The following is a 20,777-nucleotide window of genomic DNA, read 5'->3' as shown; positions in this document are numbered from 1 at the left end:
ATCAAGCAGGCGAATCTGGAAGAGCTACAGACGGAGGTCTTGAGACTTGTTGTATATGAGAGCTGTAGAGGTGTGCTATTTGTGCTCTGCTGGGATGTGGATGGTATGCAAAGTCGAGTGATGGTTGATGGCGGAAACGCGTGTTATACAGGATAGGATAAAATCAATCGCCCAAAGAGTAATGTTCTGATGGCGGCTTGCTGGTAACGTGATTTGAGGAAAGACGCGTCAAAATAAAAGGGTAAAATCAAAATCCCATGGGGGCTCATATCAGGCTCACTGTTACGGGGCTTTGATATCAGGCAGACCGGCGTTGAAGCGGGGCACGTGCGGCTATTGTAATGTATTGTAATGGGAAATGACGTTGAGTGGGTCAATGATAAAGCGTAAATAAAAGGAATACGAGTTAAAGTATCACCTATCTTCAATATCTTATCACTACTGCTCATCGCTAAATTGGAGAAACTGAACAGAATGAGCAGGACACCTCAGCTTCAGAATGGAGAATCATCCAGATCCAGAAGAGATGATGATTCCCATCGAACCAAAATACTAGTCCTAGGATGGAGGAAGTAAGTCTCCTTTTCTTTGTGCAAGACCAGCCTAGCTGATAAGCCTTTATACACTCGTAGAGCAGGTAAAACGTCTTGTATAAAAACAGTGTTCCAAGGTGTACCTACCAAGGAAGTCCCTTACTTTGGAGTCACCCAGAAGATCGACAAGATCAATTATGAGTGAGCTCAACATCACCAACAACTTCAGAGAGATATGAACAAAGAAATCCGCTGATATGTATGTATGAATGACTGTTTTGGCATTGGGGATGATCAGCTCGATAGTACCGATACAAATATGGGATACGCCGAGTAATTTCGAGCTGGATCAATTGGAAGTTCCAATTAGTACGTTCTCGACTATAGTCTACGTCTTGGATATGCAGGTGAGTTTATCGACCACTTCATTCTATCCGTCAAACAGAATCTGCAGCTGGGCTCACGCTTTAGAATGCGACTGATCACCTGATGCTGACGGTGGGATGTAGCAAGACGACTCATACCACGAATCTATCCTGCGGTTCGTCCACTTGATGATCCGTATACACCTGGTCAACCCCTCGATCAAATTCCACATGTTCATACACAAGTCCGAGGTCTTATCGGAAGATTACCGGGGCGAGAACTACGCTGAGATCCAACGGACTACGTCGGAAGAAATCGAAGATTTCCCATTCAAATCTCTGCAAGGTGTCAACTCTGCTGGAATAGATCTGGAGGATCAGCAGAATGTGAATGCGATCATAAATAACTTGATCTCGGATGTGAGGTATAGCATGACATCGGTACATGATGTCACCTTGAGAGACGCTTGGTCGAGGGTGCTTCAAGGTAGTATGGAGATGTTACCTGCTGTAGAGAGCTTGTTATTGGATTTTACATCTGTGAGTTCAGCCTCAGATCCCCGGCCTGACCTTACCACTGAACGATTCAAAGTCAGAAACGGCCGCAATGCGGAATCGAGCTAATTTGATTTGTTGGTCAACCAGCACTCAAGCGCAGATAATACGTTCTTGTTCGATATCAACTCTGGAGTAATACTAGCTACAGACAATAGACATCGGACGGACGACTTATCAGAGCAAGTCACAGAGTATCTTTCGAGTTTCTTAGCTTTTAGAGATCTTTACAAGTGCGTTCACGTTTCCCCTTCTTAGAACAAGGACATTCGGTTCGCGTTTGACTGAACATCATATGCGTCGCAGAAACATACGGAAAGTCAAGTCTACTTCGAATGGATATGCCGATCCGAAAGCACAGACCGACGAAAACGGGAAAGCCAATGGGGAAGGGAACGGAGTAGACGCTGATGATAAGGACGAACAAGAGGATGAGGACGATGAAGATGGACCTAGAGGATGGTGGGACGATGAAGATCCCGATGAACCTTGGATGACCCAAAGTACGCGGTTGATGCCTAATACGACGTTGGCGCTTTGGCAATTCACACCGTGAGTATAGTTGAGTTGAGTTATCTTGCAGTGCAGTCACACCGACCGCAGAGAGAAGCCGTGATCAGTAAATAACGATGGAGTGCGGTCCATAGGTACCTCGCATTAGTGGTTCTGCTTCGGACGGAAACGTGGCAAGCTCGAAGAGGGACGATAGAGTATAATTTGACTTTCCTCAGGCAAGGTGTCAGGGAGATCTTGTCGGTGGTGTAGTGTAGGCGTAGGTGTAGGCGTAGGTGTAGGCGTAGGTGTAGGCGTAGGTGTAGGCGTAGGCAAAGGTAATCTGAAAGGTCTAGGTGTGAACATGACTTCTGGGCAAGTCGTTCCAGACTGAAACAGGTGTAACCTCAGGCTTTCAGGAGAAGGAGATGTGATAGATCCAAGACATAGAAATGTAGAGTGTAATAAATAGTATAGTATAGTACAGTATAGTATAGTATATATGCAATACGATATTAGCGTAACACAGTAAGTATGCTATGCTAAATCTGTATGCATATTCGGGATACAGACGGTACAGTACTGTAATTCATGTGTTCCGTTTAGGCTAAGTAGTCACGGTATCAATATCTCGTCCACTCATAAGCTGTCGATCTACCAATGCCAATACGAAGCGATGATTCAATCTGCTCAGCAGGTATTGTGCACTATAGTACAGTCCAAACCCTACAAAGAAAGTGTTAGACGGAAGTTACTCATACATCAGAGTAGTTTTCTACAATATGACTTTTCGTTTAAAGGAGTATCTTCCTGTCGTGATTGCCGATCCAGGGCTCTAGCTTGACTGTCCGCCTCGTCCTCTTCTTGTCTTTGCTGATCCGCATCAAACCGGGGCTGCGTCTCAACCATAAAACGCGAGATGTCCTCGGTCATAATCCGGTCGTCATTCTCAACCTCTACCTCTAACTCCAAGCCATTTATTCTACCTATCATCCTCCTCTCCGCCTGTACCTGCACCTGTGCCTGCGAGACAGTCTGATCGGCATTTCCTTCAGGAGCACATTCGATTCGTCCTTGTCCCTCTACTTGACCATGTCCATGTCCACGTCCGTTTCCATTTCCACGTCCACTTCTAGCACTCCCAACGCTGCTCCGACTCAAACTCCTCAAAAGCAACTTACTACCCCTCTCATCCCCATATTTCGGCAATTCCCCATTTTCCAATATATACCGATCCTCCACATGGCCCGTCAATCTCTCTCTGCCTACTGTCTGGACGTAAGTGGGCAGGGGGGGTAACAACCATGGTGCGATTTGGTTTGTGTCCCCGTGGCCCAACACCCCTGCAATACCCAAATGATTATGATTCTGATTTTGATTGCCTTGTTCGGTGTTGGATGGCGTCCGAGGGGGTCGGAATAAGGTGAATACCTTGAGGGATTGGCGAATCAAGAAAATTAGGGTAGTCAGGAGTCTGTATCCATGAAATTAGTGATCAACCCATGGGCTCATAAGTCGTTGCAATCCAATTATGTAGTCAATCTGATTTGAAAGATTTTCGAGCAGATGGAGGATTGTGGAGAGTGAAGTCGAATGCGATAGATCATACCACACAGCACGCTCCGACCCATATCGACATGACATGCTACGAACCCACTCACAATAAGATGAAACACCCATTACCAGTCATCAGAAGCGTATCCACCCCATCGTCTTGCCCATTTTTCTTCTTCTTGCTCATCTGATCGACGAAGATGACCCATCCTACGATTACGCCGATTAATAAGACGATCTCGCTTAACAGAATGCCGAAGAGTGGTTGATTGGAGTGGAAGGCTGATTTGAAGGTGGGTGGAGTGAATTTGGGTAAGCCAGATTCGGTGTCGGTGTCGGTGTCGGTGTCAGTGTCACTCATAGAAGAGCTTCGTACTTGTGATTCGGGCCTTGCTGTTTCAACCCGAGGTGAGGGATTGGATGGAAGGGGATCACGTTGAGGTCGAGGTTGAGATTGAAGTTGAGGTCGGTGTTCACCAGGCCGACCTAGGGGACCTAAAAACGCTTCGAGAGTCCGAAGATCAACGGGAGAGATCTCTAATTGCCGTGGTCGTGGTCGTGGCCGTTGCTCTTGCTCTTGCATTCGAGCCTGGTCCCGCTCGTTCGTTGTGGTAGGGTGGTTGGGGCTCATGCCAGATGAGGGGCTGTGAGATCTGGTTTCAGATGACGAAGAAGGAGAGGAAGTAGCAGTGAGCTTGGGGAGATGATAATTATTCTGCATTGGGTAGAGACGCAGCACCTTCTCCAAGAAGCTGGGTTTGGTTTGTTGTTCACGGTCCTCTGCCATTTCAATGGATGGAGGAGCTACCATGCTCGATAAATGAGATGATATGGTCGAGATGAAAATTGAGAACCAGGCTCTGCCCGTGAACCAATCTGTAAGAAAAGAGATCTGGATAGCAGCGAAAAGGAAGAACGTCCGATACGTCCAAATGATTGGTCGATGTCAGCGAAGAAGAAGAAGAAGAAGACGCAAAACTCAAAACTCAAAGCAGTCGAAGATCAGCCTATCGACAGATTGAGGTCAGCATCAAGTAAGTAAAGTAAGTGGGGAGCGTTCTCTTATATGCTGCATTGTAAGGTGAGCTTCAAGCTAGACAATAAGTAATCTCGAATCCAAGCAACCAGAGGAACCCCATTCCCCCTTCCTTTCGAAAATTCTCATTGCGATTGAGCACCTCGGTGATGGTCCTAGTCTAGGTGACACACACAGAAGATATCCTGAGTATTAGCTTATCTCCAAGTTATCAGTATGATGGTTGTCATGCTCGAATCTCGAGTATCAGGATATCTTGTTGTTGTCGTTGTTGTTGTGTATTTCTAAAGTGTCAGATCCCCTCAAAACCCCAGTTCAGATCCGATCGGAGGTATTTCCTAATTAAAAGGGATTTCGCCATGGAGGAACCACGTTTCTTACTGTTCCTGTTTTGCTCGATTGTCTGTGGAGGTTGGAGGTTGATTCCTTCCTTGTTCGTGCTTCATTCTTCATTCTTTCTATTCTTATGCTCAGCTGCAAGCTGCTGAGCCGTACGTAGAAGAATCACCATCGGCCTCGGAGCCTCGAAGACTCTGTGACGGATACTGCTGCATCAGTCAAGGATTGATTAGGCGAGAATACAAGGTGCAAAATCGATCAGCCCAGAATGGTCCAACAACTGACCCTCCCTTCCGCCTCGACCTCAACATCAACGCCCATAGCAAACACCCCGACAATACAACCGGGTACATTCCAGTCCATCTTGCCCCTCGTAGATGATCTGCTGGGCATCATACATGGACAAGCTACTTCCGAAGGAGGGAACAGAGCCCAAGCGGGGGAAAGTGTAGCTCTCAAAGTGAGTCTTCGTCTGATCTGATCATCGTAATTGGGAAGAGCCAAATATAGTCCCACGGGATAAACTCAACGCCTGGTCATTTAGATAATTACGGAAGTACGGTCTTAATATTTCAGCACTTCATGCCTCCTCTAAACCACGATTCCTTTCTCAAGTCCTTTTTGTCTTGGCTCACATCAAGGTATAAATCTATACCACTCCACCCGCCGCACTTGCCTTAACTAGGTCAGAATAGAATAACAAGGCCAGACAGAGAATAATCGAAAGAGCTAATCATATTGTATTCTTGCTTCGTTTATTTAGGCCAAAGAATTAGCTACGACGCTGGGGGGTATGAAAGTCGCTTCTATGGAATTGCCAGGTGGACAATTATCGATAGATGAGATCAGACGACTGAGTGTGAGGCTGGATGAAGAAGCTGATAAGAGGATGTGAGTACAGGCTTTCATTTCCACACAATCACCAATCATCCGGTATACTTCGTAACTGCGTCTTTCATTTTAGGCTCGCGGATCATGGTCCTCCCAGGCAATACTGCCAACTGTAAACCTGTAAACCTGTAAACCTGGCTAATCCTGATCATTGGAATAGACGGATATTGGAGGCTTTCGAACAACGTCATATGCCTCTAATAGAACAGCTCTCATCGAGCACGAGATCAGTGACGAATCAGAACGCGAACGGACGTGATTCGTCGAGTCAGAATGGAGAGACGAGCGTAGCAGATGCTCCGAATCACGGATCATAGAACATGGCATCGCTCTATCGGAATGACAGCTTAAGTGAAGTGAGGTGAAGGGCTGAGTTCAGAACATCTTCAATCGAAGAGTATGTATCATAGGTTGTATCAAGTATCAACATTCGTAGTCATTGCATAGTATCATTATGTATCGTTATCATCGTTCCGTCAAGCCTACTTTGCGTTCGTTTCATTCCATTTCTTCTTCTCACTCAATCGTCAGCACTGGTGTTATCCTGCTCACTCTCTGGCCTGACCCTATTGATCACATTCAGTTTCTCTGTGCGGCCATTGATACAAGGACAAGTCAGCCCCACTCGTCGATGGCAAAAGAGAGCTTAGACTGACGGTGCTTCAGGAATGCTCGGTCATGTTTATACCCATTCCCATCCTTTGCGCCAATACTCGAAGCGGCAGACTCGTGAGGCCTCATTTCCAGCTCGGCTTCTACGTATACAGTCGACCTGATGCATGGGTCAATTTCCTCAGCTTATGACCACGGACAGCATTGCGGTTTGTAGCGGTCGGAGAAGCTGAACATGACGTACCCTTTGCCCAACTTCTGTAAGGCTGGATGTTGGAATTCGTTAAATGAGAAAACGGTGTGCCATGATGTAGGAGGCGGTTGCAGTTCTATCGGGAGTGGAATCAGCTTGTTGACTTATATCGACGAGATACTCTTAGCGGATACGTACTTCCATTCTCTTCTACTGGGGATCCAACATTGGTAGCTACCGTATATCTGCCTTCACGTTAGCTGATAGGTTTACCTTGTGACGGAGACGGCGACGGCTGCTAACGTATAATACGGTTTCCCACTCGAAGTCTAGATCAAACTTAGCATCAGCTGGTCGTCCGGAGAAATCACAGAACAGGGAAGCTGACTCACAGATCGTAGGACTGGATCAGCACCCAGTCGGCCTACTAAGATGACCTTTGACACATCCAGGGAAGCGCGGGAAGAGCTGAATGTCTGTGTGCGGGTGAGCTCGACGGAAAGCAACGGAGCATCACCAGCTTACTCTTGTCAATGGTCTGGCTGCGAAGATGCCTTTGCTCGCAAGTAGTCTGTACATCCCCGGAAATGGCTTCGTTGATAGTCTGATAGACGAGGCGGTGATGATGATCATCCTTGAATTGGTCGCATTCTTCTCCTCCTCATATCAGCGGACGGTGGGTCCGAGCGTCCTTAAACTTGACGTAATAACAACAACAAACGGGATCAAATCCTGACAGCATCCGCTTTTTGCCACCGTACATACGTAAGTCTACTCAATCAAAACATATTTCCTTCTTGACTTCTGAAAATATCTCTATCTGTTGGCTTTTATCTTCCCTTACTTGACTCTCCACTCCCGGATATCTACAAGGTCAATCGCACCATCTACACTCATTATGACCTGAAATCTGTTCTCGAAAGCTCAAGTCCTCCTTCCGAGCAGGAAAGAGCTCAATTAGCGTGGATCACACCCTCATCTCGGAAAGATCGATTCTAAGACGACCGGTGCGGATCTATATTCCGCCGATATAGATCAATTGCCAAGGCCCATCAGTCAGCCTCAACCTCCGAGGGAAGTGGCCAACAAAATGCCAGCTTGTGCAAGATGCCTCAAGATCGAGTCGGCATCATACGAGTTGGAACAAACTGAAAATGGAGAATGGGCGTGTCCATTCTGCGGGGTAGTGGATAATGCACTCACTGCTCGGAGCCAGCTGAAGGATTATGCCAAGGATGCGGGGAGTGTGATGGATGAGAATGCAAGGTTACAGATGAAAGAACAACAGGACCGGCTACGGAGGAAGTTCCAGGTAAGTCTACCTCTAACCCGTGTTGTCGACATCATCCTGCTCTCACACAATGCTATCTTCGATGGCTCGAACTGCCTGCTGATACGCCTAACTACGCAGGAAGAGACCGAGACAATGTTCAACCTCTACCTCGGTATAAACTCACCACACACTTCTATCCTTGGACGTGCGAGCCCTGATCTAAAACACGGCGCCAAGCAGTGGTTCGAGCGCATGCGAGAAGCCGAAAAGAAGCACAAGCCAAACAGAATTCACCTTCTACAAAGAGCCGAGTCCCGAAGAACGAAATATCTAGTCGCCATTTCGATCAAGCTCGCTGCCGAAGAAAGTGCTTTGATAGTACTGCAAAACAGGCTCGCTAGTGCCGGTGTAACACTTAGGAACAAGCGAAACGTACCTGGATATACCAAAGGAGACGAGTCTGTTGAGTACCCGGACCTGCATGATATCTTCGTAAGTCTCAGATCTACTGTTCTGGCCCACGCTTCTCATTATCCGCTAACACTCGAAACCTGGCTACGATACATTGTGCTGATATTGGCATCGGCAGCATCGAGCAAACAATTTCGCGAGCGATTCGTTTGGTCACCTGGATAGCGGAAGCTACCTTCGACATCTGTTCAACCGGTATTCGAGATGGGTGGATTTCGTGCTCACACCGGTGGAGATCGTTTTATTGCACTGCTTAGCAATAATGAGACGACTCCAATTCTTGGTCGAGCTTCCGCACGCGGAACGGACCAAACATCTTCACACCCTGCCCAAAGTCAGTAAAGGCGAGAGAGATTGGTACGAATCTGATTTCGCCGGTCTAGAAGATACCCAGTGGGCGCAAGTTTTACCTCACGCATATCAACTTTATCAGATTCAAGAATGTGTCAGACTATGGGGAGCAAGCTCGAGTCCACAAGTAGCGATTGCTCTAGTTCAATGGGCTGTGCAAAGCTCTTCGAAGTCAGTATTGTACCAACACTCCGCCTTACAACAAGAATTAGCGCATGTGTATGGCAGAGGTCACACGGTCGCCGCTGAACGATTTAGGGATCTGCGAAATCTGCTGATCGCTTGGTCGACATCCATCACCGACGCTGGTTTACCTTTCCCGATTATGGATTTACCGGCAAAAGGTGGTTTGGGTGACGGAGTCAGCGGATACAGAGGTGACGGTAGGCGAGCTATACCTGATATCGAATTGGCTGTAGCTGCCGCTCCCATAATAGTCAAACATTGGCGCCGAATACTGAAGGCAAGACTGTCACAACGACTAGATGTCATGTCTCTGGAAGATGAAACCTGGTTATCTCGGAAAATGTACATAGTCTCTGCTCAGGTCCATCATTACCGACAAGATCCGCGAGCCCAGCTCACGAAGTCCCAAGTGCTACAACGACCTACATCATGGGTTTCACCTTCTTTGTCCCCCAGTCCCTCATCTAGCAGCACGCCACTCCCGCCATCACAGGAATCCACTCGATACAAACCCCGCTTCTCCGACAAATTCAAGATCAATGCTGAGAATGCTCGAAAGGCTATACTGGCCTTTGAACCCCTCAAGCGGGTTAGACCACGGCCTCCGCCAGTAAAATCGTGGATTCCCGGCGAAGCGTTGCAGCACTACCAGGCCAATTTACCAGTTCCCGCGATTACTCAAAACTCCTTTGAACTGAAGCATTATGACCGTTTCGTCCCTCCGCCGCCAGAGAAATCTATCGAAAGATTGATACAAGAACCTGAACTGTCGTCTGACGAAGAAGATGGATATACCAGTGACGAAGAGGGGAACGTCACCGTCATCGACTCAGCACACCAACTCCAAAAGAAACAAAATACTTACATACCTAGTACCCTGGCTCAAATCGATGCGAATGCCCGATCTGCAATCAATGCTTCCCATCCCTTTGCATTTACCATCGGTCCTAATGGATTCAATCGTGATTCAAACGCTGCGGCCCCCACTGCAACCCAGACTCTACCTCGAAGTACTCTCAAGCCTGTTTTGGACTCATCATCTGACCTATCCAACTCACCTGTTCTCATGTCTCGACAATCGTCCATCGAGTCTTCGTCAGGTATAGGCTCTGCTTCTGAGACCGAAAGTGTCATTCGACATCCTCATGGCAGATTGACGGTCAATGGTCTACTCAACACGCCTACGGCCAGTGCGCAGGCTTCGCCCGTCCGCTCGCCAGCACCGAGATCTAACAATGCTCCCAATGTGTCTGTGCAATCCCGATCATTCCCTCAAGCCCGAACACCATCTCCAGCAGCCTCGTCGAGCTCTTCGACACAATTGAAAGAATCGAACGGGAGGGAGGACTCACATGTTGGCTTGCTCGTGAGAGAAAGGGAGGAATACGTCCAATTCAGACTACCGAATTTAGAACGAGAAGGAATTCTAGTCCCCTCTCTATGCGAAGATTACATGTGGAAGTGGATTAGAGCTCAGGTCAACAACGGTACGATGCCCAAAGTGATCAACCAGAATCAACAATACTTGCGGAGTATAGGTATATCGGGAGATCCGCATAAGATCGACTTAGGACCATGGGTTCAATCCAACTCTCATAGGTGGAGTCCACTAGAATGCCTCCTCCGAGCAGGTATCAAACCGAAAGAGATTCCCGTACAACATATTCCTCATTCACTTATACACACCAAAATACTGCTTCGGCATTTCAACACTGTAGATCCTTTCGTTGCTGTTGGACAGGCGATCGACGATGCTCAACTAGATCAAGAAATCAAGTGTCTTTGCCATGAAGAACTGGGAGAGAGTATGGATTCTTACCTGTGCACGAAGAAGGAATACAACATCAGGAAAGCGGCATACGAGGAGGAGATGAAAGGGTATGGGGAGGCCGATCTCTTCGCTAAGAAAAAGCGTAGGGCAACTTCAGCATCGGTGTCGGTACCGCGCGATACACCTCTTAGAGAATTGGATGCGGAAGAAATGGATGACGAGGACGAGATGGACGTTGATCCAGAATTGCTTGATGACGATGAAAACCAACCTTCTTCGCCTACACCTTCGCAAGGTGTAGGATCACCGAATTATAGGAGGGATATATCGAGGCTCAAGCGATCGTTATTATATTCTTCAGGAACGAGGAAAGATGTTGAGGGTATAGGCGGATTATTGAAAAAGAGTAAACCCGCTGGATTGGCGGGAGAGGGAGGTGAAAGTGATGGTGGTGGTGAATTGGATATGGATTTCAATGAGATGATAGGGGTTGATATTAGGACGATAGGATTAGGAAGTGAATTTGGATTTGCGGATGAGATAGATGATCTAGAGGGGGATGAGCAGGATCAGGTGGTTCCAGGGAATGGGAAAAGCACAAAGACGAAGAAGGTCAGCGCAAAAGCGAAGAAAGCAGATGGGCCTAGTGCGAAGAAGAGGAAGATCAGTACCGCAGAGGAAGGCGATGGCTATGGAGGAGCAGATTCTTCGAATACGGCTAAACCGAACAAAAAGGTTAGAACACCTTCGACAGTGTGAATGCTCATCGATCGAAAGGGAAACCGAAAATTCGATATCCATTCGATAGTCATTTGTTGACATAATATACATGTATATAGAACCACGCCTCTGCACCGACCACCCAGCATATGGAATCCAAGTTGTACATGAAGTATGTATAATACCTATAGTAGTTTTGTAAATATAGTGCACTGGGTAATAATGATCGATACTACCCATCCAGTCAAATGCATTCAGTCCCATGTATGGTACATGTACATTCAAGAGCATACCAAAATCATCTAACAAGTGGCTATGCTAGCTTTGCTTTCTCGCGCGCCCTATTCGTGCTCCAACAGCCTTGCCCTTAACACTTGCACTGCACCATTTATTCTTCTCTCCTGACTACTGGATGCGCGCATCATAAGGAGCCTCGGTACGTTCGAGGCACTGCGTTCAGTACTCAGTATGACTTTATCGAGTTGTTGAAAGGTCCAGACTTATATCTCCTTTGAGCCAAAGACTCAGAGGAGCACTCTTCTCTCGCTCGAGAAGCCAAATAATGTACGAGGCGTCATGTGTCATGCGTCATGCGTCTGCCTTCAGCGAGCCTTTGTTCTCGATGATATCTCGCAACACTCGTTTGAGTTGCTCAGTCGATCAACATAGGAGGCGTCACGCGTCATTGGCCACCTTTTGTCCATCGCGACGCTCTACATTGCTCGAATGACTTGCTGAGTTTGTATCGCTCAGCAGATCAAGCCGAGGGTATCATACTTAAGAGTGGTGATTATCGCTTATTCCTCTTGCCCTGTCTTGCGTAGTCCTCCCACAGATCAGCGATATACAGCACACCATCACTGACATAAGTCATATTGAGCCGATCGATATATATACACGCTTACACGCAAACAGGATTGTCGATTGATACCTATTGGACTTGGCAGGGCAAGAAATTTGGATCGAGACATCATGTTCAAGCGCTTGATGGGTAGCACTCAGCCTGATACAAGAGATCAACATCAGAGTCACGATGGCAGTGAAAACTATCACTACGTGCTGACTCTGGATGACTGGGACCAGCATGGCGTGGATTGGTCAAATCTAGCTGCTGATAGAGAAGCGGCCGAAAGTGTCACACGCCACAATTCGGTCAGCCGAACCGCCAATGTGTCGAAGAATCTTTACACAGTGGCCACCGTGACCGTAACGCAAAGAGGTTCATACACCAACACCAACACCAACACCAACACCAACACCAACACCAACACCAACACCAACACCAACACCAACACCAACACCAACACCAACACCAACACCAACACCAACACCAACACCAAACAAGAGGAACATGAGATACAGCTGCAAGTTCCAGTCCGTGTCCGATTACTGATATCGATCCCATATACTTGCGACTCTCAATAGTCAGACCACAACTTCGTCATTCTCAAGGGCTTGCAAGGGTTGCAACAAGACGAGGAGCGTTGCAGGCAGCTCGATCGTCAGACAACCCCAAACTCATTCCTGGAAAGCCCCAAGTCAGAAATTGGAGTTGTGGCATCGCTATGACAAATTGAAGTATGACGTGGCCAAAATGGATGATGAGGACGACAAGTATATGTATCAGCATGTTAAGAACATTGAGAGTGACGACGTGACGATCAAGGGGTGGTTGGAGATTTATGGTCAAGGGACGGACATGGGAGTGTCCACGGAGAAATACGACACCTTGGGAAAGGGCAAGTATGGTAGACAGTAGCTTGTGACGTTGCACCCACCGATCTGGAAGGGGCTTTGGGAACAAGGCATCTTTTCATCTTCACTTACTGTACTGAAACTGAAGCTTAGTCCCTGGCGAATCGAGTCCCGCCGGCGAGGAGGCGGCTAATCATATGATCGGATGCATGCTTGACCAGACACGCCAGACCGCGTACCGGATTGTGCACGACCTCGCGATTCGTGTTACTGAGGGTGACCGCGCCAATCTGGGTGCGGCTCCTGGTATATTTATCTGATGATGGGTCGAATGGCATCTGTAGAGTAGTCAGCTCAAAGCTGCAAGATGATGACTTGACGGTCAAGGAAGTATCCTATATACATGAACCCATTTTAAGACGGGTCGGTTGAAATCAAGACACGGTACAGGGAATTGGATCTCATATGATATACGTCTGAGATAGCTAACTAGCCTCTAATCTGTAATGTATCAAAGACCAATGATCGCTTTCATGGTTTCTTCCTTTTTCTCATTCCCTCGATATACCTCTCCCCATTAATCCTTCCATCTCTTTCATTATCTTCCCCTTTCTTTGAATCTCAACTTCACCCTCGTCGTCTTGTTCTCCTGCCTGCGAATCACCATTTCCAGCACCGTTATTGAGAAAAGGACCCTTTTCCAGGACGCCATTTTGGGACATGTAATAGATCGACAGATCCTTTTGACCCTTACTGAGTTCCGGTACGAACGATAAGGTCTTACTGGAATTTTGAGTCACAGCTTGGATCGAAAGAATGAGACTTTGAGCAGCTTGACGGATAATGGAAGATGGTGATGAGATTGCCTGTGTTCGAATGATACCATCCGAAAGATATCAGCAATCAACCCCTGGTCATGGATCACAAGCGTGAAAGATGCGGACAGAGACCAGAAGAAGTCGACCAACTCACGTCCATGATCACTCCGCTCAATTTCGCTCCTTCCACCTCAACAACAGCAGAGGGTAATCGAAGTATACACATGCCTAAAGCCGTCAAACCGAATAACCAACCTGAATTACGTATTCTTTCCGAACTCTTGGTGTTTGAGTCCGAGTCGGACGATAAGGACAATTGAGATAACTTGTCGTCTGTCGAATCTTGAGTCCGAGGATGATTGGTAAGGAAGGTGTCCAGAGCGAATTTCAGTAGAGTCAAGAAGTACATCGGGTCCGAAATTTGAGTGAGGAGGGATATTAGGGCATTCGTAGATTCCAGTATCTGCGATTAATGAAGAACAACGATATCAACATTCCGCAGTCATGTAAATCAATGTCAATTATAGAACGGACGGAAGAAGTACGTACAGTCGGATCTTGACTCTCTCTAAGCGTGAACAACGTCTCGAGCAGCTCTTGTTCATGACCATCAAATAACATCCATTGATGTTGCACCATCTCCCAGAGGACCACAAGACCTTGTTCAAGTATTTCTTTCTCCTGATGATATCACGGATTAGCCAATCAGTCATACAATCAAAAGATACACAATCGTTAACACCAGAGATGTGTGAGTATACTGCGAACCCACCTGATCAGGTTTCAAAAAGGTTAACAAGCCTGCTAAGATCTTTTCGAACACCCTATCATCTTCCCAAACCTTCAGATCTCGCTTATGATCTTCTTCAAATTCAACCTCTTCCTCCTCGTTCGTAGACGCGTTCACAGGGTGAGACGTCGAGAAAAGCGCTATCTTTTGCAAATTTCTCAAAGATGGTTGACCGCTTGTCAGAGCATCGAGATCTTCCGAAATGGCCGAAGAAGGTGCAGGAGTCGTAGATCTAAACGGAGATGCCTTGTCCAACACTGAATACAAACGCAACACAGTATCAGACATGATCTTTATGGCACGCGGATCAGGATCATACTCACATTCTTGTCTTCGGACCCACCAACTACGTTCATGTCTCCTTTCTTTCAGCCGCTCAATCATCAAGGGGGTGACCGCTTCCGGCCTCGGAGAATCTTCCCATATTTGCCGCTGGCTTCCTCTGTTCAGCGGGGTCTTGAATGCGCTCGATAGACCGGTACCATTTAGACGTCCACCTCCGCTCGAGGCATCTCGACCAGTACCATTCGTCGGCCTTGCGGGAGTCACTGGAGTATTGTTTTCGGCATGCGCATGCGGATGAGCCGTAGTAGTAGTGGAGGGTATGGCTTCCTCTTCATCCTCTACATACTCCATCAATTGCCTAGCGGCAGATTCAGCTTGCGCAGCCTGGGCTCTCCTGGCATCGTCCACTACTCCATTCCCAGCTGGTAAAGTCCTGGTGGGAGTTCCTACAGCTGACCAATCCGCATCGTCCGCATCGAGATCCTCAGCTTCAGCTCCCCTGGAAATCGACATCGATTCTGCGCCGGTGGCAGTGGCCGAGGAGAGGCCTAACCCATCGAAAGGTGGGATTCCCTTGCGGACAGACTGTGGCGTGCGTATATTGTTCACTGCACTGCTCGATGTGCTCGATCCCGGCGATCTGAGTCCGGACGAGGAGAACGGGTTAATAGATGATTGTCGAAGAGGCGAGTCTCGGCTAGGTGATCCTCTTGAAGGTGGACTTCTCCCCAGGTTACCCGACCTCGACAAGAGGTCTTTGGGCGACCCCGCAGGAGCTTTCTTCGTCGTCGTAGGCGAAGCAGTGGGATTGGACTGGTCGGGACCTGGCGATGCAGGTAGAGGTACGGTATGTGCTGAAGATTCGGGTGTAGTTGATCGACCAGCTTTCGCTAAGTGCGAGAGTGATGCTGATGAATTTGATCGGGGGAAATAACTTCCCTGTTGCGCCAAGCTCGGAGAAGCCGGCGTTGGGCCTGACACGATCCTAGGTGATTCTTGAGCCATCTTTCCAGCTGCAAGTTCAGCAGCTTTCGCTTTTCGCTTTTCAGCCAACATGGCAGACATGCTCGATGTTGCCCTCTTCGCAGCTGGAGGAGCTTTCGTTGGTGCGGCGGTGGCCACGATGCCATCTGAGTTGTGGGGTTTCGCCTTTTCCAACTGTTTTCTCGCCATACCGTCCAAAGCGTTGAGCATGACTTCCGCGCGCTGTTTCCACACAGAATGATAAGCCCAAAATGCTTGTCTAGCCAGATCCCTGACAGCGGGGTTCACGTCCGCCAGAGATTTTTTGACAGCGCCTTCTAGCTGATCCAGCGATCCCGGTGTAGTCTCGATAACATTCTTCGATTTCGCTCCGTGGATATCGAGGAAAGTCTTCAGATGTCCAGTGGAGAAATGCCGAGTCTGCACATTCTTGTCTGCTACTCCGGCAGCCACGTGATTGATCAAAAGTCGAGGGTGGACATGCGTATGGATTATGATGGCCGTCATACACGCTTGGGAACGTTCAGCGATGATCTTCTTGGTATATCCCCTAAGCCAGGACAAACAGATAAACTGGATTAGCGCAAATGGACCAATGGTGACTAGAATATAATTGACTCACGACATCTTTGCGAGGATCGGTAGAAGGTGCTCTACAAATTGATCGAAACTCGGACCCAGGGTCTCAGCGAGCTCCTTCATAAGATAGCAGGACTGCTGCGCTACTGTCGTTCGAAGACTGACAATCTGTTGGCCCGAGTTCCATATCAGCCTGAATCATAAAGAGCAAAATAAATAAGAAAACTCACGGTTCGGGATACACCTTCCAGTATACCACTCTTCAGACCCTGTATGAAAGCTTCGCTGAATTTCGCCCATACACCACCTTTCAACATCCCTCTTATCCTGATCACAGACTTTTCTCTAGGCAACCAATTATGCTCCGTCTCTTTGCCTTCGAAATGAGGTAACATGGCTGCCATCTCGTTGTGGACGTCGTGCGGCGAAGCCATATAGACGATCTCGATATCGTCGGAACTTCCATCACCTGATATAGCAGGAGTCGCCGCGCCTGACCTGCCATTGATGTTGGCTTCTTGTGTCGGGTGTTCGGCTGTTATCGAAGTTGGGACGATAGATGGAGTTGAGCGACCGGATTCTCCTCCGCCACCAAGTACCCTAGCTATGATGTCGTTCGATATCGTCTTTCTCACATTCCTAGCTAAGAGGAGCTTCTTCAGTTCTGATCTCGCCGCAGCGGGTGTCGAGCTCGGTGACAGGAGAGCAACAACGGTCTGCACGAGTATATGGGTATGATCAGCAGGCACTCATCCTTGGGCTGTAACGTTAAGCCGAGGGGAGTCGCGACACTCACCTCTTTCGCCTGTTCTCTTACATTGCCATCACTGTCCTCGAGCAAATCGACCAAGACGCCTAACCATCCTTTCAAACTGAACTTCGGGCCTAGCTCATTCTTGAGGCGAGCCAATATCTTGAGCGATTCCACTTTAGATCTCCACGATTTCGAATAGAGCGTATCTTTCAGGTTCCTATCGAAAGTCTGAGCGAGAGTTTCCTTTTCTTTACCCTTAGATCCCCCCCAGGAGCTTTGACCCAGACCGAGACTGCCCTTGCTTCCTCCGGAGGAAGTCAATTGCGGTTGAGCAAATGACGATGACGATGCTGCTGGTGGCGGATCAGCGATGTAGGATATCTTACCTAAGAGGCAGATGACATTGTTTGAAGCGGTGTGTATCCGTTCTTTGGGATCATTCAACTTCTCTAATAGCGCAGGTAAGATTTGCAACAGCGCCAAACGGAGATGCGATGTTGGCGAGGTCGGTATGAGCGGGATGTAGAATGGTAGGAATGAAGAGAGTGTTGAGGTCTGAAGAAGAGGGTGAGAAGAACGTATGAGGGGAGGGAGCAGTAGGGTGAGTGGGTCAATCGTTGATTCGGGTAGCTAAGAGGGAGGACTTCAGATCAGCGCTGACATGCTGGGCGCTCGCACCATTCGCGATGGAATTATTGCACAGAAGCATCTGGACTGGAAGCTGAGAACGGAGAGGGTCTGCTCACCTCTGACACCTCCTCAATAGCTAGACCGAACGCCTGAATGATGTCCACCTTCTTATCCGGTTCTGCGAAGTACAATAACGTTCATGATTGATCAACCAGCGGGTGAGCCTCACTCTTGCAGGATCGATAAAACCTTACATACCTGCTGACTTGAGCTTCACAATTCTCGCCTCTACGTCCTCCTCGCTGAGTGAAGACATCGTATATCCTGTGCTCCAATAAGGGAAGTATCGTTCCGGCAGTGGGTTGGAATCACTTGTTGTTTTGGAATCGATTGAATTGTTATTTGTGATCCGTACGCGTTGATCGATCAGTCGATATTCTCTGACGAGTGATCGTTCAGAGGACTTGACAGAATCAGCGGACCTGTTCCTCTCTATTGATTCTGAATAGCTGGGTGTTGGACAAAGTGAAATGCGGGCACATGAATATCATCAACGTTGAATGAACTGAACGAACACGACTATTGACTATTTGTTTTCCCGGTTAAAGTCACTCGACGCTTTGGTCTTCCTCCACCAGACAGACATTCAGGAAACACCCAGCGCAGCATGAATTATTTCACCGAACTGTTGATACCGGACAAAGGCACAGAAGAGCAAGGCCAGGAAAGACCAGGACCAAGACCGAGAGTAGACAGGGCATATATGCATGTGGGTGAACACTTCGTGCTCGTACATTTTACCCAATTTATGGAGTACCCCTACTCGTACCATTTAAATCTATAGCACATTTGGGGATTCGGTAATCGATCTTTTGGTGAAGGTACTACAACCCATTCAACTTTTTCTTCTCTACTGCCTACTACTTTTGCTGCATCGGTATCCTTTTCCCAAATGACGTCTTTCAGTTCTATTGATACTCGCCTTTTCTCGATTTGGACTGCGCACGTTCCATTCCTACTTTCTCGGACTAACACTTCTCCTACTTCGGCTCCTTGATCTACTTCGACTTCTCGAATCAATACTCATACTTCTACTTCGACTCGGACTGGGGGTATATTTCTTCCTCCTCACCGGTGATCTAGACCTAGATCTAGATCTGCTTGAGAAACTTCTACTTCTACTTCTACTTGAGAAACTCCTTGATCTCGATCTCGATCTGGATCTTGAGATACTTCTCGCACCTCTACCATATTCAGGTGAAGGTCTTCTGGGTGCCCCCCTATCCCCCGGTCGTCTGACTATCAACGGACTCCTATCTCTTCTCTGAATCGGCGGAGGTGGTCCGCCGGGTCCTCTTCCTCCCCCTCCGTGTCCGCCATACCCTCCTCTTGACGGGTTATAGCTACTTCCTCCTCTGGGGACATACGAGTCCCTTCCACCTCCGCCTGCTCCCCTATATCCCCGTGGAGGGGGTGATCGGGAGTATGATCTTCGTCTGTAACTTCCCCTTCGTCGAGGAGATCTACTTCGGCTTCTGGAGTATGAAGGTGAACGTCTTCGTCTGGGCGGTGATCGGGATCGGGATCGAGAAAGAGAGCGTTGGCGCTGACGTCGAGCGGGTGGAGAAGGTGCTTTTGGCGCAGGCAAAGGGTGTTCAGATATCTAGATTGTATTGAGAGTCAGTATCAGCGCACATAACCTTAAATAAAAGGCGGCTTTTGAAGCGTGGAACAATAGACGGATCGCGATGACTCACTTGAACAGATAAAAAAGAGCCATCGAGTTGTCCCCCGTTCATATTCTTAACAGCTAAAGATGCGTCAGCGGATTGAGAAAATTCGATAGCTGCTTTCCCGCGGTTCAGTCCAGCTGCGATGCAGGAAAGATGCCGTCAGCACAACACGATAAGGGTAGAAATATTGCCCGATACGAGCATGTTCCGGGACGACAATAGAGAAGGAATATCTGTATTTTGCTTCGACATGAGGATCGAGCAATCCTCCTTCCTTTTGACGTTCCTCGTTCATTCGCACTTCAGTCTGAGTTCCCTTCCGGCCGAGCGCACAGAAGATATGATACGCGAGCGCTGAATATGCAAAAGATCCAAACCGAACCCCGACCCAACCGAGGCTTCCAGATGCTGATTACGAAGCCAAAGCCAACGTGAGATGATGAGAAGACTCACAAACTTTGAAAACAGGCAAATCAATGCCCGTAATCCTCCCATACTCTCCGAAAATTTCCTCCAAATGCCCTTTCATCACGTTCTTACTCAGCCCTGAGACGACTATCACCTTGAGTCCTGTATCTTTGGAGTTGGATCCATTTTGTTGAGATTGAGATTGAGGAGGTTTTCGAGGTGATCTACTCCTTGTATACGATCTGGACCTAGACCTGGATATCGAGCGAGAACGAGAACGAGACAAAGAACGAGCAGCACCGCGCTCACGTCGAGGGGAAGGGGTCAATGATTTTGGGGTTCGGGATCTACCTCTATCTGACATTTCGCTCGCTTCTTCTTCTCGACTTCCAACTTTTGTGAGGTGGAGGGAATAGGATAGTGATACTCAAGAGTACGATCCCCAAATTCAAAGAAAGGAAAGGAAAGGAAAGGAGAACATCACGCCAACTGCGACTGAGCGCCCAAAGCCTTGAGCCCACGTCACGATTTAACCATTCAAGGAAATGCCACATCCGGAAATTAACATAACACCCGCAAATACAAATATCTGGAGCAGAATGTCCACTGCTTGATCTCATTGGTGATGAAGTGTCTCCAATGATCATACGCTGCGATAGAAGATCATCTTGTGCAGCCATGATGAAGTAGGATCAATGAACAAATGGAAATAGGCTGAGAGAACAGACAGTGCCCGTTAGAAACAGTTGCATTTGATAA

The 20,777-nt window shown here is 47.9% G+C and overlaps 8 protein-coding genes across 8 annotated transcripts; 4 read left to right on the top strand and 4 right to left on the bottom strand.

The window, feature by feature from the left end:
- Window positions 1-474: 474 nt before the first annotated feature.
- I303_103153 (uncharacterized protein) lies at window positions 475-2,218 on the top strand (the record flags this gene model as incomplete). The annotated part of the gene is made up of 7 exons (XM_065968707.1): window positions 475-572; window positions 633-734; window positions 832-940; window positions 1,043-1,438; window positions 1,544-1,686; window positions 1,760-2,005; window positions 2,101-2,218. The coding sequence occupies 7 exons, from the start codon at window positions 475-477 to the stop codon at window positions 2,216-2,218; spliced, it is 1,212 nt and encodes a 403-aa protein (XP_065824779.1).
- Window positions 2,219-2,707: 489 nt separating this feature from the next.
- On the bottom strand, window positions 2,708-4,310 carry I303_103152 (uncharacterized protein; the record flags this gene model as incomplete). Its single annotated transcript, XM_018406497.1, has 2 exons — window positions 2,708-3,419; window positions 3,607-4,310. The coding sequence occupies 2 exons, from the start codon at window positions 4,308-4,310 to the stop codon at window positions 2,708-2,710; spliced, it is 1,416 nt and encodes a 471-aa protein (XP_018264991.1).
- Window positions 4,311-5,142: 832 nt separating this feature from the next.
- I303_103151 (uncharacterized protein) lies at window positions 5,143-6,082 on the top strand (the record flags this gene model as incomplete). The annotated part of the gene is made up of 3 exons (XM_018406496.1): window positions 5,143-5,334; window positions 5,638-5,765; window positions 5,926-6,082. The coding sequence occupies 3 exons, from the start codon at window positions 5,143-5,145 to the stop codon at window positions 6,080-6,082; spliced, it is 477 nt and encodes a 158-aa protein (XP_018264990.1).
- Window positions 6,083-6,285: 203 nt separating this feature from the next.
- On the bottom strand, window positions 6,286-7,203 carry I303_103150 (uncharacterized protein; the record flags this gene model as incomplete). Its single annotated transcript, XM_018406495.1, has 7 exons — window positions 6,286-6,353; window positions 6,422-6,537; window positions 6,622-6,706; window positions 6,769-6,815; window positions 6,874-6,899; window positions 6,963-7,046; window positions 7,096-7,203. The coding sequence occupies 7 exons, from the start codon at window positions 7,201-7,203 to the stop codon at window positions 6,286-6,288; spliced, it is 534 nt and encodes a 177-aa protein (XP_018264989.1).
- Window positions 7,204-7,660: 457 nt separating this feature from the next.
- On the top strand, window positions 7,661-11,381 carry I303_103149 (uncharacterized protein; the record flags this gene model as incomplete). Its single annotated transcript, XM_018406494.1, has 3 exons — window positions 7,661-7,882; window positions 7,982-8,335; window positions 8,433-11,381. 3 exons carry the CDS (start codon window positions 7,661-7,663, stop codon window positions 11,379-11,381), a joined length of 3,525 nt encoding a protein of 1,174 aa, XP_018264988.1.
- A 933-nt stretch (window positions 11,382-12,314) lies between these two features.
- Window positions 12,315-13,101, top strand: I303_103148 (uncharacterized protein; the record flags this gene model as incomplete). Its single annotated transcript, XM_018406493.2, has 2 exons — window positions 12,315-12,716; window positions 12,772-13,101. 2 exons carry the CDS (start codon window positions 12,315-12,317, stop codon window positions 13,099-13,101), a joined length of 732 nt encoding a protein of 243 aa, XP_018264987.2.
- Window positions 13,102-13,588: 487 nt separating this feature from the next.
- Window positions 13,589-18,193, bottom strand: I303_103147 (uncharacterized protein; the record flags this gene model as incomplete). The annotated part of the gene is made up of 10 exons (XM_065968706.1): window positions 13,589-13,903; window positions 14,010-14,318; window positions 14,405-14,536; window positions 14,628-14,902; window positions 14,969-16,464; window positions 16,537-16,661; window positions 16,724-17,209; window positions 17,290-17,877; window positions 17,994-18,055; window positions 18,136-18,193. The coding sequence occupies 10 exons, from the start codon at window positions 18,191-18,193 to the stop codon at window positions 13,589-13,591; spliced, it is 3,846 nt and encodes a 1,281-aa protein (XP_065824778.1).
- A 699-nt stretch (window positions 18,194-18,892) lies between these two features.
- On the bottom strand, window positions 18,893-20,382 carry I303_103146 (uncharacterized protein; the record flags this gene model as incomplete). The annotated part of the gene is made up of 3 exons (XM_018406491.1): window positions 18,893-19,540; window positions 19,635-19,747; window positions 20,064-20,382. 3 exons carry the CDS (start codon window positions 20,380-20,382, stop codon window positions 18,893-18,895), a joined length of 1,080 nt encoding a protein of 359 aa, XP_018264985.1.
- Between the last annotated feature and the right edge of the window lie 395 nt (window positions 20,383-20,777).

The sequence above is a fragment of the Kwoniella dejecticola genome, chromosome 3, assembly GCF_000512565.2.
Source record: "Kwoniella dejecticola CBS 10117 chromosome 3, complete sequence".
NCBI classification, from domain to species: domain Eukaryota; kingdom Fungi; phylum Basidiomycota; class Tremellomycetes; order Tremellales; family Cryptococcaceae; genus Kwoniella; species Kwoniella dejecticola.
This window is presented reverse-complemented; position numbering and strand designations above follow the sequence as displayed.